The sequence below is a fragment of the Uloborus diversus genome, chromosome 9, assembly GCF_026930045.1.
Source record: "Uloborus diversus isolate 005 chromosome 9, Udiv.v.3.1, whole genome shotgun sequence".
Taxonomy (NCBI): Eukaryota; Metazoa; Arthropoda; class Arachnida; order Araneae; family Uloboridae; genus Uloborus; species Uloborus diversus.
In genome coordinates, this window is record NC_072739.1 from 76,356,905 (window position 1) to 76,375,895 (window position 18,991).

Here is an 18,991-nt window from a genome sequence, read left to right on the forward strand (position 1 = left end):
ATATAATTTTCTCCCAAAATAACAATTAAACATTGCACTGCACTGCAGTGGCGTAGCTAGACCCGACTTTCGGGGGGGGGGGGGGGGGGGGTTACTTCTTATATATATATATATATATATATATATATATAATATATATATATAATATACATATATATATATAATATATATATATATTATACATATATATATATATATGTGTGTGTGTGTGTGTAATCGCTTGGAATTTTTTCCTTTCTCTTCTCTCTTCTTTTTCTCTTTTTTTTTTTTTTGAGACTAACTTTTCGGGGGGGGGGTTTGTCCCCAAACCCCCCCCCCCCCTTAGCTACGCCCCTGCTGCACTGTAAAAACGCAAATATTGACAAGCTAGTAAAATGAGAATATTTTCTGATCAAGTCATTATAAAGGTTCAACGCCAGATGCTAAGTGGTGATAATTTTGAAGTTGGTAACCCTATCTGAAGCGATCATATTTTTTCCCCACCCTTACTATTCTTTTGCAATTCTAATTTCATTTCGTAGATATATATTATTATTGTTTATTAAATCATGAGCGGGGAGAAAAGTGCTTACCAATGCCTTTTCAGAAAAGTTTACAACGACACCGCTGCTAATTAGCTGTGATAAAACAAACAAACAACCATTATATTTATTTGGCAGTAGCAATTATTTATCGCTTGCAGGAGCATCGCAAGAGTGCCGATTTTTTTCTTTCAAAATTAGCCGATTTTGTATAAGCTGATCCCTCTAATTGGACTTCAAAAAAGGTTCCAAAAATTATCGGTTCATACACAGAAATATGCATTGTTTTGCTTTCAGATTTGCTCTTTCAATTAACAATTTGTGAAAGATCCGATCTTGTTTATCAGAATTTTGTGAAGGGTCCGTTTTGTTTGATCGGGATTTTGTGAAAGGTCCGTTTTGTTTGATCGGGATTTTGTGAAAGGTCCGTTTTGGTAGATCGGATTTTTGTGAAGGGTCCGTTAACGGACCCAAATATCCTCTGGCCAGACCCCTGACAACATAACAAGAAGTTACTGCAAATTAAATAATGACAATTTTTAAGTTACTCTTAGATATGGCACAGACATCAACAATTTAATCAGCAACAATGCAGTGAGGCCTCCCCCATCTTTGGGTGAACTATAGCAATCATTTGCTAAATCAAGATAGGGATTAAAATTTGCTTTATAGTTTGGAAAAGGGATACAATGATATTGTAATTCAAGCTCAAAGTTCATTTTTATAAATTTATATAGTTTGTACTTATTACATGTTTATTTCATAGTTCATTTTAAAAACTCTTTACATTGGTTTATAATTACAATTTATGACGAGTGTTACCAATTTTTTTACTGCTTAGCCAAATCTATATTGATATTGAACCAACAGTATATGTTTAAGCAGAGCCGGCAGTCTACATAAACATTTATTATTATAATTCCTTATTATGACAGTTCTCACTTCCCCCTCCCTTTTTTATTTATTTTTCTTTTATTTATTGCAAATTCCTATGATTCATAAATGATTAATCCAGAGAATCATTCTAGTCTCTTTTGCAGTTAAATTTTAAAATATTCTCATTTTTCAATTGAAAATTTCATGCCTGAATTTTGTTCTCTATAGCACCATCAAATGGATGCTAACATGCATACAAAATCATAGTTAATACCTGGGTAAAACATATGGAACCCCAGGATCATCAGGACCAGGCACAATCACAAATTGAGACTCAGTCACAAGTCTTGGGAATTCACTGATTAACTGTCCCAGTTTTGAGAAGCATTCTGTAAAGACAAAAAATTAATTAAATGAATGTGATTAAATTTAAAACAATCAAATTCATTTTAATAGAAGATGATCCTGAAGCAATTTGATATTAATGTTTTCAGGCAAGAAAATCTTTTGCAATAAAAACTTACGACTCATTTTAGAAATTAATAGGAGTGGAGAGTAGAGGAGAAAGAGAGTAACTCCTAGAATTTTAAAGTTCCCGACTTATGACTCTTTTACGTCAAAATCAGTCTGACTCTGACTTTGTAGTCCTTGTTAGTAAACTTGATACTAATCTGCTACAGTCGCATTCCTAGCACTGGTGTGGTAATCCGCGATCCTCTAAAATATGTTTAGTTTCTATGTTGTTTTCACAAACATGAAACTAAAATGATCTTTAACAGTAGTAGAAAAATATCTTAAGGAACTAAAGAAAAGTTAATTTACTTGGTGTAGTGATAGTTTCAGATAATGTTTAATAAGTATACATTGAAAGAACCTAATATATATCAGAAATGCATTTTTGAGTTGAATAAATGCCATAGACAAATGATATGTAACCTCCCTACTATGATGCATCCATAATTTTCTTGGGGGGGGGAGCATTATGAGAGATTCTTTATGTAAAGAAATTTTAATAATAACACATGCATGCATATATACCCAGATACATTGTTACGTATAGCAAGGTTTCCATGTTTAAAGAGATAATTTCATGAGCATCTGGAGTGATTTTGAAGAACATTCTGCTATTTTACAAACAGTTTAATACCCATGATTTTGTTTTGATACAAAAAAGGACATTTTGTATCAAAAAAATTTTTAAAGTGAAAGAAAAAAATGAATGTGTGGTAAAAAATAATAATGCATTGTATATATTTTTTAAAATAAAGATTAAAAAAAAAAAGGAAATTATGATTTTTGAATACATGCCAACAGCCTGATTGCATCATCCAGACACCATAGTTTCATGCTTTTAAGTGATTCTCTGTCTGAAATAGCCGTAACCAAGCTGGAATCACATATTCTCTTAATGTAGCTGGAATCACATATTCTCTTAATGTAGCTAAGATAACTTTCACACTGGTAGCTAAAATTAATTCAACACACCATGGAGAGTTTGCAAAGATGGAGTGGCTTATCCCTAAAGAGAAGGTAAAAGCTTGGGTTTAAATCTGTGTAAATTCCTGCTAAAAGCTAGGGCTAAGGCAGAACACTACAAGAATACACCAACAGCCCGACTATGATATCCAGACATTGCAGTATTTGGATGTATTCTTTACCGTCAGAAAAATAGAATTGCATTTTTGTCTACAAAAAAATGTTAGAATTCTAAGTTGAGCAAATCTTCTCAGATACAAAAATAATAAATGATCAGTAATGTTTAGCACACATAGAAACATACAATAATAAACTTAAAAAGAAATTTCGAATGTATTATTTGAGATTTAACTATAAGTTTCAGAGCTTTCAAAAGACCAGTAGAATACCTTCAAAAACTTTGCTAGATGATCCAACACCTGACAGAGACAGAAAATTTCCTATCAAAACAAACACAGTAGGAGGCATCAGAGAATACCCAGCAAATAATATTTGCAGCTTTTGCATAACCTAAAAAAGTATAATACTATTAAGTGGCAAAAAGAGAAAATACTTGTACAAATGGATGCAAACATTTACAAAGTAGTGTTCAGTCCATAATTGAAAGAGAGCTTCCCTTTTTGATTTACCTATATTGTACATCTAGTTGAATACTGTCACGGGTGCACATTTCTAATTTTAGCATTAATAGTGATGTTGCAGTACTAACATGTTGGACTTTGAAATGAAATGCAGTCTCCATAAGTAATTAAGTTTGGTATATATATATATATATATATATATATATATATATATATATATATATATATATATATATAACTAAATTTAATTGTATTTCATTTCAAAGAGTGATATGAAGTAGACTCTCATTTCATGTAGAGGTTACGTCCCACCAAAGCGCCGCATAAATCATAATTGTCTAAATCAAGGCTAAATAGTAAAGTTAAAATACGGGTTAGGTTCCATTGGATAAAAAATTAAAAAATAAATAAGAATAAAATTACAACATTTTAGTAAAAGATAAATATATAATAAATTTAATGTGTAATCATTTAAATGAATAGGCCCAATATTATTTATAAAAGTAGCTGGTTATTATAGCCTTTTGACAAGATCTTCTCTGCACAAATAAATAAGAAAGATCATTTGCCATCATCAAGGAATGGCTCAAAACTTTCAGTGTGAAAGCTTTTGGTTGTGTGCCTTTGATGTTTGTATCCTCGTTGGTTTTGTTTACCTTTGTTTGTCATGTTTAAAAGCTCATCTTCAGTTAGCCCTGAATTGTAGGAGTTCAATAACTTTACTTCTGGAAAGAGAGAGTTATAAAAACCAATCTAAAAAAAGTTACAAAGCAGGGGTGCCCATCCCCCCCAAGCTCAATGGTGCAATTCCCCCCCCCCCCCAAAAAAATTTCCTCGCTTTCGAATCGGGTTAAATATAACAGTTTTTAGTGTTTAATTTCTAGTCAAATTTATGGGGGGGGGGAGGGGACAGTGCTAAGAAATAGCATTTGAACTGAAATATTATTGGATTGTTGACCTACCTTGCCTTCCCAAAATTTACAACGTGCACCATGAGTAAACAAGTTTGAGTACCCCTAAATTTTGCTACACCTTTTTTTTTTCAAACGTATGAACAATTACAGGAAGAGTGGATTCAACTTTTCTGACTTGGGATGGAATCATTACTAGATTTATACAATATGAACCTATACAATATGAATCTTATTTTATTGTCACTTAGATAGGAAGTTCGGGGGTTTCTCCTCCGGAAAATGTTTGAAATTGTAGTTTTAAAACCACAGTTTTAGACGATCTCTGTTTGGGGGATAAAAGGTTTCGTGTGCTCTTCCCGGTAATTTTTCAATATTGAAACTTTAAAAGCGCAACGTTGTGTGAAAGAGGGCTTTCCTTTGTTTTCAAAATTGTAGTTCTAAAAACGCAATTTTAGACTATCTGTGGTAATTTTAGGGAAAGAAGAAATCCTAGGGAAATTTTCAAAATTGAAGTCTTAAAAACGCTATCTATGTTTTTTTCTGAAATTGAAGCTCTAAAATCGCAATTGTAGCCGACCTTTGTGACGTTAAGAAAACAAGTTTTCGGAAGCTCTCCTGGAATTTTCTCGAAATTGAAACCCTGAAAACCAAATTTAACACGAGTTTTTAATAATGTTGACGAGAGTAGGGGAGGGGAAGTGGGGCGCTCCACTTAAATGTTCGAACTTTTAGCTTTAAAAACGCAGTTTTGATAGATCTGGATAATGTTAGTGGAAGGTGAATTTCGGTGCCATTCCCCCGGCAATTGTTTGAAATTGATACTCCAAAAACGCAATTATAGGCTTGTCTTGGATCGTGTTAAGGTAAGAGGGGGGAATCAGGGGCTCTCTCCTATAAATTTTTCAAAATTGCAGTTCGAGAGGCGCAGTTTTAGATGACTCTTGGTGATAAAGAGGGCTATTCTGGCGCTACAGTGGGGGGGGGCGCTCTCCTGAAAGTTTTCCAAAATTGAAGTTGCATATCCAAAAAAGATGGATCAGGCACACCGTGCCAGATATGTTTCGGAAATCCTCAAAAATGGATTCAGCTATTCAGCACACATCGAAAATCAGAGCTCGAGAATTTTAATGAATCAAATATCCTTCTATACATATCAGATAAAGAAGAAAGTAAATATGATGTACAAAACATAATTTAAACACCTGAAGAACAGGACTGTTTTACCTCCATCAGCAAAAACCAACATCACTGAAAGTTTTAATAAAAATCATCTAATGATAAATCAGTTTAAAAATGGTAGAGAAGATGTGAGTAAAGTGAAATGAAAAATTCTTCATAAGCTTAAGCTCGTTAATGAAGAAAATATATTAATTGTCAATTGGAGGAATAAAAAATATGTTATTCACAAATTTCAAAACTAGTTCTTAACGATTTTCAAGGTGCAAATGAATTAATGGAAGACTAGAGCTTACTGGTCAGAATTATTACATACATTTCGACCTCGCTCCCTCTCATCATTTTTACATACGCATTCATTATGCAAAATTGTGCTACTTCCAGAAAATTTATAAAAAATTGAAAAGAAATCAAATCGTCTGATCCAGCTTTGAAACGGGCACCAACTCCATGTCGTCTGTGATATTGAAAAAGAGACACGGTCACTAAATTTCAGAAAGCGTACCAGGGCCGTCGCTAAGTCAAAAAACTGGGGGGGGGGGGGTACGCTTTTGGCGGCCTGTTAATTGTTTCAAACGCATGTTCCAAAATGCAGAGAAAGAGAGAAGATTTGGCTTCTGGTTTAGCAGGGACAGTCATATTACTAGGTTAGTACTAGCAATATAAATCTAATCGTAAGGATAATATTCAGTCAGAATTAGGGGGTGTCGGAGGGCTACCTTTTTGCATTATTTCGAAATTGAAGACATAAAAACGTAGTGCTAGACTACATTTTAAGTTTGGAAGGAAGGGGGAGAGGAGGTCCAAGATAGCCTCTCCCGATAATTTATCTAAATTTAAGTTCTCAACACAATCGTGCGTTATATTTCATTATGTTCAAAAGAGGGGGCCGGGGCTCATCCCCGGGAAGTTTCAAGATTGTTATTTGAAAAACACAGTTTTAAACGACCTATTGTGACATTAAGAGAGGAAGAGACTCGGGGTCATCGTTCTATAATTTTTCTAAATGCAAACTTCAAGCACGCATTCCCAATTGTGAATTTGTGATTGTGATACGTAAAGGGGAGTCTGGGGGCTCTCCCCAGGGAAAAATCTGAAAATCGTAGTTTGAAAAATGCAGTTTTAGATGATCTATGCTGATGTTAAGGGGAAGATAGATGCCCCCCCCCGAAATTTTTTGAAATTTTGAAGCTTTAAAAATGCAATTGCAGACTTTTTTTTTTTTTGTTAAAATTTAGTGCACCGCCAGTTTCTTGAAATTAAAGCTCCGAAAACGTAATTAAAACCAACCTTCGATGAAAAGGGGAAGGGGGAGTTTTGAACGAGCTCGAGACCAGAAATGTTTCATAACTGAAGCACTAAAAGCGAGATTTAAGACAATTTTCGATGATGTTGGCGAGGGGGGGGGGGGGGCATTCTCTCGAAAAAATTTCGATCTGTCGAAACCACGGTTTTAGAAGATTTTTGGAAATGTTAATGGGTGGAGAGATTCGGAGTCGTCCCCTGGCAATTTTCAAAATTGAAATTCAATTAACGCAATGACGATTTTAAATACTGTTAGAGAAGTAGAAGGTTTTGGAGATCTCCCCCGAAACATTTTCTGAATTGAAGCCTTAACAATGAAATTTTTGAGGATCTTCGATAATATTTGGAGAACAACAGTTTCGGGACACCTCAGGGAGTTTTTTTAAAATTTAAGTCCAAAAGACGAAATTTATTTGACCTTGAATGATTAATTGAGAGGGCGTTTCTCGGAGGTTACGTTGGGAGCGCTCTCACTGCTTTTCGAAATTGCAGTCCTAAATACTTAGGTGTAGGCCATCTTTAATGACATTAGGGTAAGGGATGGGGTTTGAGAACGGTTTCCCGGGATTTTTTTCAAAACCTAAGTTTTAAACACTCTCACTTCCAGGCCAGCTTTGAGGACGTAAAGAGAAGGCTTCGTAGTTTCCCACTCTTCCTTTCAGCTTGACTACGTCCCTCCTATCTTCATTGCAAATTTCAATAATTGATCAACATATTCTGGTAATATTTTTTTTCCAATTTTCCTTTGCCAAACACGATTATTTGCTTGGATTTTCCATAATAAAGTTTTCAATTTCCCGCCTAATATTTTCGTTTTCTTGCAATACAAGCGTTTGCGACCTTAGAAAAAACACGTTTAACATTTTGAACGGATGTGGTAATTTTCTGTGATACCTTTAGGTCTCTATTTCACTTCATTATATATTAAATATTCCACCTGCATCTCTTGATCAAACTTTGATCTACTTACAATTTTTACATTCAAACATTTAGAACTTTTGGTGTGAGTATTCATTATAATATTTTGAATCTCTCTTTGCATTTAACTGTTTTTTTTCCTCTATCTCTCTATTTCATATTTATTTCGGCGATCAATACATTTTTCTCCACTTAGCAATGATTTTCAGGACAACATTTTTCATTAAAAAAAAAGAGTATATACATATGGGAATGTTTCGGCGACCCCTTTCCTATGAGCTGTCTTATTTATTTATGAATTTTTATTTTTTTTTTAACTGCAGAACCATGAAGCATGGTTTTGTATAACCAGGACCGCCGAGAGACAAGGCGTGCAACATGTTAGTTTGGTCACCTGTCCTCCCTCCCGTTGTTCAAATTTTAGTCTATGCACAATACTTTAATTCGAGCCGAGCCCATAGTTTCCGACTTGGCAGACATACGCACTCTGCGGCCTACCTGAAGAGTGTACTGTACTGAATACTTTTTTTTGTGTTAATAAACATTCTTGAAGTGTACATTTCCGCGGCCCTTACTTAGATACTCTTGATAAAAGAGAATCATGGATGTTCCTAAATTGTATTTTGAGATCATTTTCTATTCAAATTTGGCAGAAAAAATATTTTTTGTCACTATTATTTCACTTGTTTATTTATAATTACTATTTTAATTTTTTAAAACAACGAAGAGTTTTCTTTTTTCTTCGTTAGTTGTATCGCTAAAATGAAATTAGCGGCCCCGCATTTCTGAAAAAGGGGGGGGGGACTTGCTACGGCGGCGGCCCTGAAAAGTACGTGGAAAAAGTAGTATTAATGCATCTATTTCTTGTTGAATGAGTTAAAATATTTTTTCTTTCCAAAATTCAAAAATTTTATGTTCTGAAAAAAAAAATAAAATCCTTCTGGAAGAAAAAATCCCCCCCAAAAATTTTGATGGCGCAACTTGCGCCATAATCCCCCCCTGTGGGCACCCCTGTTACAAAGTCCTAAGCTCGCTTATTAGTACCCCAAAAAGATTTCAGATTAGATCTGTGATAGCTAAACATGCATTGATACAATATGACATGCATTTTTTCACAGGAAATAAATTAAAGAAACATGCCTAAAAACAGTTTTTTCTGACAAAATGAAAATAAGTTCACAAAAATTTCCATTTTTCACAAAATATGGACCAAAAAAGAAAACATGAATTGATCCCTGTTATCTTAAATTTAGTTTTAACAAATTAAGCATAGTAGACTTTCAAAAATCCAAGATTTCATCTAACATTTTCATCCCTTCACCCCTAATAAGATGGCAGTAATTTTCATTTCTTCAAGAAGCTTTATTACCGTTTTGAACCACACACACATCTTTTTTGAGATGTTGCAAAAGAAAAAAAAGGTAAATTCAAAATTTCATTGAACTCTTAAATTATGTGTACATTCTTACACTAAAGAGAAAAAAGTCTGCTATGAACATAACATTGCTTCCTTGTAGGCCAATTTAATAATTTATGTTTTAATAGCTAAAACAATTTCTGTAAAAATCAGAAATCTTTAGCTATTATGCATTTTCTAGACCTATATACAATAAAGCAAAAAAAAGTTTTGGTCAAAGTAAATAACACTCACAAAAGTGGCGCAAAATATTCATTTGCTATATGAATTAAGTGATGCCCAATAATATTATAATGAAGAGAAAGTAAACTTATGCAAAAAATTGATTTGAAATTAACATTGATTTGGTGCAAAAACCAAGAGCAACGAGCCCTTTTGGAACATCTGATTGCAACCAAAAGGTAGGGCAACATAAGGCACTGTACAGGTCCTGCTTTGACATTTCAACTTACTATGACAAACCATTTTTGAGTCATGGGAGATAAAGAAATTCAGAGACCAACAAGACTAAAATTCTAAGCACCAGAAAAATTAATTCTCAGAGTTTAATACAAAACTAGTTCAACATGGCTCCTGAAAGAATCATGTTCTGAAAATTTTGGCAAAAATGGCAATTTGAGCCAAAATTTTAGCAAGATTTTAACTCAATTAAAGAATTAAAAAAGGATCTTTTCCATAAATTTCAAACATTTTTTACTTTTCTCATGACCATTTTAGGTTATTTTCATTGTACCTGACAATTCCAGGTTTGCCCGCCTTGTCCCGTGTGTGGCAACCCAGTAATAGATAATACTAAAAACTAATGTGCCTCAACTTCACCTGTAAACTGAATATGTAAAGATCAATGTATTCAGATTAAATATAAACATAAAAAATGATTTTAAAAAAGATTTAGATACCTTCAACTGATCTAGCCAGACATCAGATAAAAATACAAACATGGCATCCCCATGGATTTGCTCAGAACGTTTTAAATCATCTGATAAGCGATGTATATAGGAGTGTTCAGAAGAGGCTGGATGAAAAGTCTGAAAAAAAGACCTGAAAATAAAACAAAATAGTTACTTATAATAAATATAATGATGAACATTTACATTATATTCCTGAAAAAAAAAGGTTCAGTATATCCTTAATTCATGCACAAAATAATAGAAATACCATTGAATACCACTCTATTATGTTTGATTCAGAGACTTATTAAGCCATAGCTAGTACAAATGAAAGGAGAAACATTGATATGCTTTAAGGCAAGAGTAGTTGCTGGTGACTAGGTGCCAATCCAGTCAGGGGGTCATGAACCATGACCCTCCAAAAATGACCAAAGATAGCCTAAAGTTGAGATTTAGAGACATATTTCGGAAAATTCACCCAAGAATGTCCCCTATATATTTTATTGATGTTCAAAAATGATAATTATGATCCTCTCCCCCTTCTGAAAATGACTCCCCCCCCCAAAAAAAGAAAAGAAAAAACAGACAATGGATCTGTCCTTGATGGTGACTGCAGCTTTGGCAAGTGCTGCTATTTAGCGCAACTTAGAAAAACTGCCAGAAAAAATCTCATACCACTTATTCTCCTCGTTTTACTCAAAATCTTCTCTTTCACTAATATAATTTTACTTTTCACTGCATCAATTGGAGTTCTTACACAATCACACACACAGAATGCAATTAACCTTCACATGGGTTGTTGTTTATATTATTATTTTGTTAACTAGAAATCTATGTCTTTTTCAGAAATACTCATCCAGCAAAAACTGAAAAAAGGACCCCAGTTCCCCAACAACAATAAAGTGTTACATACATATTGCTTTAGTTTCAATGCAAAGTTGATACAGCAATTGTTTTCTCACATTATAGTGAAATTATGCTTTTAAGTGGCTAAAACAACTTGAATTTCCTCAGAATAGAAAACTCTTGATTTGTTCCTACTTTAGAAAACTTTTGATCATTGTTAGAAAAGTTTTCACTTGACTTTTTAAAATATATTTTGCACAATGAACCGAAGGTGTGCATGAAACTAAAATTAATTGTTGACCAGTGGCATAGACAGGAAGGGGAGATCAGGATTGAAGATTCACCATTCTCATATCATGCACCAACACGCATTCAAACATATTCTTTTGATTTTATCAATTATCGGGAACAAAAAATTTTTTTAAAAATTATTGAATAATTATTTAGCATTAATCAATAAAATTGATTTTGTAGAAATTACAAAATGAAAACACCAGCAAGCACAAGAATAAATGCTTTTACTTTTCTCATAATTAAAAATTAAATCAGCGAAGCAAAAAAATAGTTATTATCACATACAGTTCCATTTTGCAGGGGAAGGATGAGAGAAAATAAATTTTGTTACCTTTGCTTGGAATTATTTAATGTACTACATGCCCATATAATTATAATCAATACAAAAAACTCAAGGACAATGGGTGGGGTTCGGACCCCCTTGACCCTCCCCTTGAGTGTGCCACTGTTGCTGACTATTTTATGTAGAATATGTCATCAAGCTCCTTGCATCTCTTATCTCTTAGCTTAAATATAATTAATTTTAATTTGGGATCAAAAATAAACATGTTTTCAAAAATTGGGCTATATGTTAAGTTTTGAATCTAATTTTTTCGATGTTTCTCCCAGGCCAATGTGGGGGCGAATTGGTTATGACCTTTTCTTGTCGATTCCTCAGCATGATGTTATATGAACTTAAGTCAACAATAATAATCATAATCTAACCATTATTATTGCTGTAGCATTGAAGAGCTCACTGAAAGATTATTTATGAGGCAGAACATAATGGCTTGTACAATGGAAATTGAATGCTAGGTTTCTAAAGTTAACAATGTATTATCAAAGAAACTAAGCAAATTATTGCACAATGTTTGACTCACCCTTGAATTCTAATCTTAGCACAAAAAGAAAAATTAGCTGATTTCATAAGTAAAAGATAAACCTGGAAGTAAGTTAAAACAACTAGTTTCATGCCATGCATTTTACAAAAAAAAAACTTACAATGAAACATCAGCACTTTCTGCAGGTGGAAATCCCAAAGCAGAGACGTAAAATACACGATCTTCATAATTTCCTTCCACCATAACAATGCTATTTTCAGTGAAGAGACCTCCTTTATAAGTCTGACATTTAATTAAGTAGTAGTATGGCAATAATCTCAATCAAACAAACAAATGAAACACATTAATAATAAAAAGAACACATTTCCATTGTTAAAAATTTAGTTATATTAAAATACATAACTACTTTAATCAGTACACTAAAAATTAATCTCAACTTTGTATGCATATTTATGTACAAAGTCTGCATCACATAAAAAATGAAAAAAAAAAGGCCAGGATAATTCAGGTTTATTTTGCAAGAAAACTAAAGTAAATTTCCCGATTCAGTTCCAATCAGAAAGCAAACCATTGTTACTGCGATTTGTTCATACTTTTTTTAAATAAATTATTTTTGGTTCCTTTTAGAGAGGTGTGTTTAATTTTTATTTATTGAATAGCTATGGCAAATTCTATAGCACACTGGCTTAGGGGTGGTAACTTCTGCCTTAAATGTTTACTTAGTTTTAATGTAATTTGTTTAGAATAATTTGTTATTGAATAATATTTTTCTTGCTAAAATAACAAATGACATTGTTAAATAATATTTTTACAAAATTAAAATGTTTATTAATAATTATAGGATATGTATAGAACTTATATTTTTTAAGCTGAACACATATTTTTTATATCATTAATTCTTTTTCCTTACCTTGATTTTTCGGCATGCCGGAAAAGACCACCCCGAATCTGGCGGTATGTCAGCTAATGCGGGGTAATACGGTAACAAAATAAGAATAAAAATATACCTCTAGGAACATTTGTATCAGCTAGTATTATTCACAACTAAACAACAAAATAAACTTGCTCTAAAAATAATTCAAAAGGATACTGTTTTACTTAAATTCAATCTAACAACACCAGTTGGATCTTCTAAGTAAAATTGACCCTATAATGAATGAGGGGAAAAAAGGTAACTTACATGAAAATGTTGAGAACATATCATTACTACCAACCAGTAGATTTGAAGAGCTACCATGCACTATCCCACTTTTGAATTAAAATTTCATCAAATATCATGATAGGGATGGAATATATTTGTTTTTACAGAAAAATAATCCTTAAAATGAAACAGATGCATGTTTACATTAGCAGATTTTCCTTTGAAAATCAATTTAATCTTCAAAAAAGATTAAAATTTCATAGATAGAAAAACGTTAGTATGAAAAGTAATTTCTAGAGAACCATGTTTTATTCACGAGAAATTGCTTTCCCATTCATTAGTACTTAATTAGTCAATTGTACAGTGGAAATTTAAGGAAAATCTTGAAAATTTGGAACAAGGCAGTAATTGGTGAGTCTCAAATCCCATCAACTTACATGGTACGATACTGCAGAAAAATGATAGCAAAGCAATAATATTAATCACTAATAACTTTATTCACCTATCAAAATATTAAGCTGGAGTTTTTTAAAAAAGGAAGGAAAGTTAGTAAGAATGTTAAAAAAAAAAAAAAAAAATTAATAGAGATTTTTTTTATAAATGTTTTATATTAAAAACAAATAAAAGACTTAAGCAATTAAGTACTTATTATTTTCAAAACTGGCAGTTTTCAAAAATATATGTAACTAGCAATGCATTTATGAAGTAGTAAAATAGTATTAATAATATAAAAATTAAATAAATTATCAGAATAAATATTATTAGTCATACCATACTAAGCTTGCTTACAATGAAAAAACTTCCATCATTTCAAATAATTGAAACAGTGGCCGAAAGTAAAAAGATTGGAATCTTAAACAGTCATTTGAGAAATGTTGCCTTTTGGTGTTTTATGTTATAGTATTAATAAGAAAATAGATATTTAGTAATTAAATGAATGAATGGGGTCGTTTCTGAAATTTTGAAAGCATTTTTTTCTGAACAAGCATGCTTAAAACATAGGATTTAACCTTTTTTTAAATAATTTGACAAAGTTTAATATTTTTAATCAATTATTTTAAACGGTGCAATTTATTTGTTTACGCTTCTGCACATAATATCACAAATGATGAAATGCCATTCACTGATGCCTTTATCAGAGTGCAATATTTAATTCGCATTTCTACTCATGTGTACTGGCAACGATATGGTCGATAGCAAGCATAGAGTGATATTTAATTTGCTTCTTGATTATCATAACTTGGAAACGAGGTAGACAGATGCACCAAAGAACATCATTTGTGATATCATAAAAGACCTTATTTTCCAAATCGGGTATTTAAAAATATTTATTAAAAATTAAGCGCTGGGGAAAATGAAAGTTTTTCTTGCTCCATGTTATATTTCTTTTGCTTATTCTATTAATTTCAGTAACTAAAAGTAGTACTTTTGACTGAAGGAAACAACCAACATTTTAATGCACAAAAATTGCAATTTACTGTAGACACATGTTTTGGGTTTGCAAGGAACCCATCCCTCTTTCAATGCAAAGAAGTGTGAGCTTTTGGATAAAAAGTCATCCAAGGAAACTTTCAGTCCAAACATTTCATCCAAAAGTTCACACTATTTTGCATTGAAAGAGGGGCTCCTTGTACTCACAAAACATGTATCTGCAGTAATTTGCAATTTTTTTTGCATTAAAACATTGATAATTCATTCCTTTAATTTTCAAGCACAAATTTTTAACCAAAATTCATCATTTAATAATTAACTTACAAGATATGATCACTAAAACTTTAAGAAAGGCTACATACTTATAATGAAAAATTCCTTAAGCAATTCAGAACACTTCTTGAATTTAAAAAAAATAATGAAAGTACCATAATTTTCATATATTATCGCCATCCTAAATGTCATTTATTAGACTTTTTAGACCAATTTTATTTGCAAAAATCTTCATAAATTTAAGATAAATACTGGTGAAACTTAAGGATAATTTTTACTTTAATGATATTGACTTAAATCGACCCAAATGAAAACGAATTAAAATTTTCGAGTGAGTGTGGCAAAATAATGAGCGTGCAAGTCTTCAATTACACAATATAAAATGTAAAATGGCTAAAAATTAATGGTGAATGCAAAATTAGTAATTTAAGTGGTAGAATGGCATAGTAAATGAAAATGGGGCAAGTTTTATTGAAGTGGATACAATCAGATTCTGACATGCATTCAAAATTAGGGCTGATGCATGAAAAAGATGAAATGCATAAATTTTAATCAAAACCTGTAAAATTTTGAAATCTAAAATCCATAACCAATTGTCAATTTCCATGCTTTTCGAACACTTTTTTTTCTGAAATTCATGACATTCTATGACCAATTTCAATCATAGTTGAAATCCATGACTTTCCGAGTGCGAGGACACCCTAAGTTTACAAAAATAGAAAAAATCCAGGACAGATCCCCTGCTATTTCATTTTGAAAAATATTTAAGTATTCAAAATATTTATTTTGACTTCAAATAGAAAATATTTCAAAAAAGCTTAGAACAAAGACAAACATACCTCTTTAAGTTGTGTGAGCATTCCAAGAACGATAATATTAGTGTCTTTTGAAGATGATCCGAGCACATGTTCAACAGTAAATAGAGTGTATGCTTGATTTTGATTGCTACCTTCAGAGATTGCTGGGGGTGCAAATAAATGATGGCGAATTGTTCTTTGTTGAATAACCTTAAAAATTTCTCTAAAAATATTTGCTTTAGAGTCGGGGCTGCCATGTAGTGATGAAGGTTTTTTATGAAGAGTGTCCCATTTAATAAACCTTTTAGAGTCCAAGCTGAAAAGAAAAAAATATACAAGTTTTTACATCATCTAATTTAAAGGCTTCCATTGAAACTTAAAAATAGACTTGTCTTGGCCTGCCTTTTGCATAGCTAGAGGGGGATACTTTAATCTCCTCACCAGTAGAAAGCAAAGTGAAAGTGGAAGTATTTTCTCCTTCAGCAAATCTAGATAAAACTTTAAAAAGCGTATGCAGACTAATAGTTTCTTTAAATTGTCTGTAAAAACGCCCCGTGCTCCTCCTGAGTTCTATTGTCGCAAACAGCATAAGTGAAAAGTTGAAAGTGAAGAGAGTACACCTAAGCAACCAGCATGATTTTTCAAATTATATTTACTAAATTTTCAACACCATTAATTAATCATTTTATCTCTCACAGAATAATATTTGTAAGTTGATTGAGTAAAAAGAAACACTTAGAATGAAGAATAAAAAATCGAACAATATTGCATGAATTTTTCATTTGCTAGAACATTTTTTAGAAAGCTAATTTTTGGTTTTAATCTTGTTGCAACCACCTTCACAAGCTAATTCAATATTAATTTTAAGTATCAACATTTCAAATAACTAAGTAATTATCCTAAAATATTCTTTACAGTTACATAGCTGCAGACTTCTTTTGTAATCTAAAATCAAATTTATCTTTTTACCAGGACATGAAGTAAACCAGTCAGGACAATGACGGAAAACCCAGACTGTCCTTGTCAAATGGGGATGTCAGGCAAGTGTAGTCATGAACAATGTGATTGGGATGTTTGCCTCAGCTTTTTCTAAATCAATGATTGGACTCTCATTCCTGCTCTGAGGTTAATTAAATGCGCATGCCCTATAAAAATTTCCACTTCAGTCTTTTGCAACTCCAGATAATCATTGGTAATCGGCAGTGAACACTCTCACTGAACTCGGCTAAGTGGAGAAGGGAGCAGGGAAAAACACACTTCCGCTCAGTCGAAAAAGGAATTCCATTAAAGCTTACATGCAGCGTGTGTTCGCTCGAAAGCGAGCTTTCTAAATGTCACTTTTTAACCTTTTTAATCTTCAATCTTTTAGTAGCCTTTTGCTCTTTTTAATGTTTATGTAGTTTTAGCAAGAATGAGTGTGTTATTTGAAGGATAAGCATTACTCGTCCTTATACTTTTGAATTTTTTAACTCACGAGAGCTCGCACAGGGTCAAAAACAACTCCAGCCATTTTTTTTCAATTTCTTGGAATTTCACACACAGATAAGGAAACAAACTTCTCTGTAGCTGTGATGTATGGGTGTGGTTGGAATTTTCTTATTTCCTTTCAATTCTTGTAAACAAGGGGGTGTTTAAGAATGGTGTCATTTTCCACCCCACAGGAGTATCAACGTCAGAAAAGTTCTTGAAAAGGAACAAGTGTTAGTATCCTTTTTCTAGCCATGATTTTGAGTGCACAAGTGTACTGTTCAGAATGATTATGTGGTACTGTTTTCGCAAAATCGATACTTTTTGATTGTGTTTGCCCAAATTAGTACAAAGAGCACTTATTATGCCAAATTTTCAGGTTGATTCAAGTGTTCTTTCTTCCCAAGAACTAAAAATAAAAAATCCAACAGATTTGTGTATTGTGCAAAAATTATACAAGTGTAAAGAGCATAAAAATATTATTTGCAACAATTGTAAGGGCATCTTTTATGTATCAGTACGAATTTTGTACAACTTTTGCTAATTGAATAGAAATTAAGATAGGAATTTATTTTGAAATAATTATTAAAAGTTTGTCAGAAAAAATTATTCAACACATTCCTTAATTGTATGCATTGTTTAACTGATAATAATTTTTTTTTCCATAGATTGCATAACTCATAAAAAAAACTAATCATTATAGAAGAATTTGTTAGCGAAAAAATATAAATGAGTAAATTAAAACATATTAGTTGTGAAAGAATAAAAGGAAGAAGGAAAGAAATGTTGGGGACATTTTCGATCACATGCAAGCACCAGGTACAGGCGCAGGGGGAGAGAAAGCACACCTGTTAGCCCAGACCCGATCCTGAAGGGGTCCTAATATTTTTATAACCAGGCATGATATATAGGGGGAAAGAATGTCGAAAGGGGCATGGAAAAGCGATTAATGAGGGGCCCCAAAATTTCTGCGCACGCCCCTGGCAAGCATTCGCGTCACATAAATATCGGCGCGAGTTCTCACGAGTTAAAATAAGAACAATATTCGGCTCTAAGTAACTCATGATCATTGCAAATCTTATTGGTTGGTTGGTTTAATAGTTTTTAATGACAATTCAGGCAAACCTTATTGGATATAAACATGTAACACATTTTAAATAACATTGGGATCTAGACATTGGAACAGTTACAGGCACGTTTGATGCTTTAATGTTTTAATCTAAAATAAGAGAAAAAATATAAAGAAACATTTTACATACTCGTATGTATATCGAACAAAGGAAAACGCATCAAATACATTTAACGGCACTTCATCCACGTCATTTGCATGATAAAAATTCTTCACAGCCGATTCAATGACAGATTTTTCCAACATAGAGCTCGAAAGGTTCTGACCGTTTACATGATCCAGAATTGACTGCAAAGCTTCTTTTCTCTGGTCAACTCCTAAAGAATCTATTTCTTGTTGAAGATAGTTAAGAGCTTCTCTAAAATAAAAAGGAATAAGTGAATGAGTAATAAATATTTATCCTAAAAACGTGAGTATTTTATACAATATATCAAACCTTCGTAAAGTGAAACCATGGATACTGAACGCAGAAATTATATTTGACTTATTCATGATTAAGCCAAATTTTCAGTGAATTTCAGGTGAGAACAGTTAAAACATCTTCACAGCATTTAAAAAAAGTCAAAAAATTAATGATTTCGAAAGCTAAGCAGAGAACCGTGAAGAGAACACTCAAGCACAAGATTTGTTTACTGAAATGGCTGTGGCTATTGCGCCGGTAACTGGCTCAATAGCTCCCCAGCTATTACGCCGGCATAGGCTCAGGCAATCATGTTCC

The 18,991-nt window shown here is 32.5% G+C and overlaps 1 protein-coding gene across 1 annotated transcript in view; it reads right to left on the reverse strand.

The window, feature by feature from the left end:
* The window catches only part of LOC129230011 (DNA polymerase epsilon subunit 2-like), a 30,653-nt gene extending 11,807 nt beyond the window's left edge, over window positions 1-18,846 (reverse strand). Inside the window, exons 1-8 of the mRNA XM_054864396.1 lie at window positions 18,710-18,846; window positions 18,404-18,631; window positions 15,720-15,993; window positions 13,126-13,182; window positions 12,196-12,317; window positions 10,084-10,225; window positions 3,263-3,383; window positions 1,672-1,786 (exon numbers count right to left, since the gene is read on the reverse strand). Coding sequence (XP_054720371.1) covers window positions 1,672-1,786; window positions 3,263-3,383; window positions 10,084-10,225; window positions 12,196-12,317; window positions 13,126-13,182; window positions 15,720-15,993; window positions 18,404-18,631; window positions 18,710-18,765 — 1,115 coding nt within the window. The 5' untranslated portion in view covers window positions 18,766-18,846. The remainder of the gene's footprint in view (window positions 1-1,671; window positions 1,787-3,262; window positions 3,384-10,083; window positions 10,226-12,195; window positions 12,318-13,125; window positions 13,183-15,719; window positions 15,994-18,403; window positions 18,632-18,709) is intronic.
* Between the last annotated feature and the right edge of the window lie 145 nt (window positions 18,847-18,991).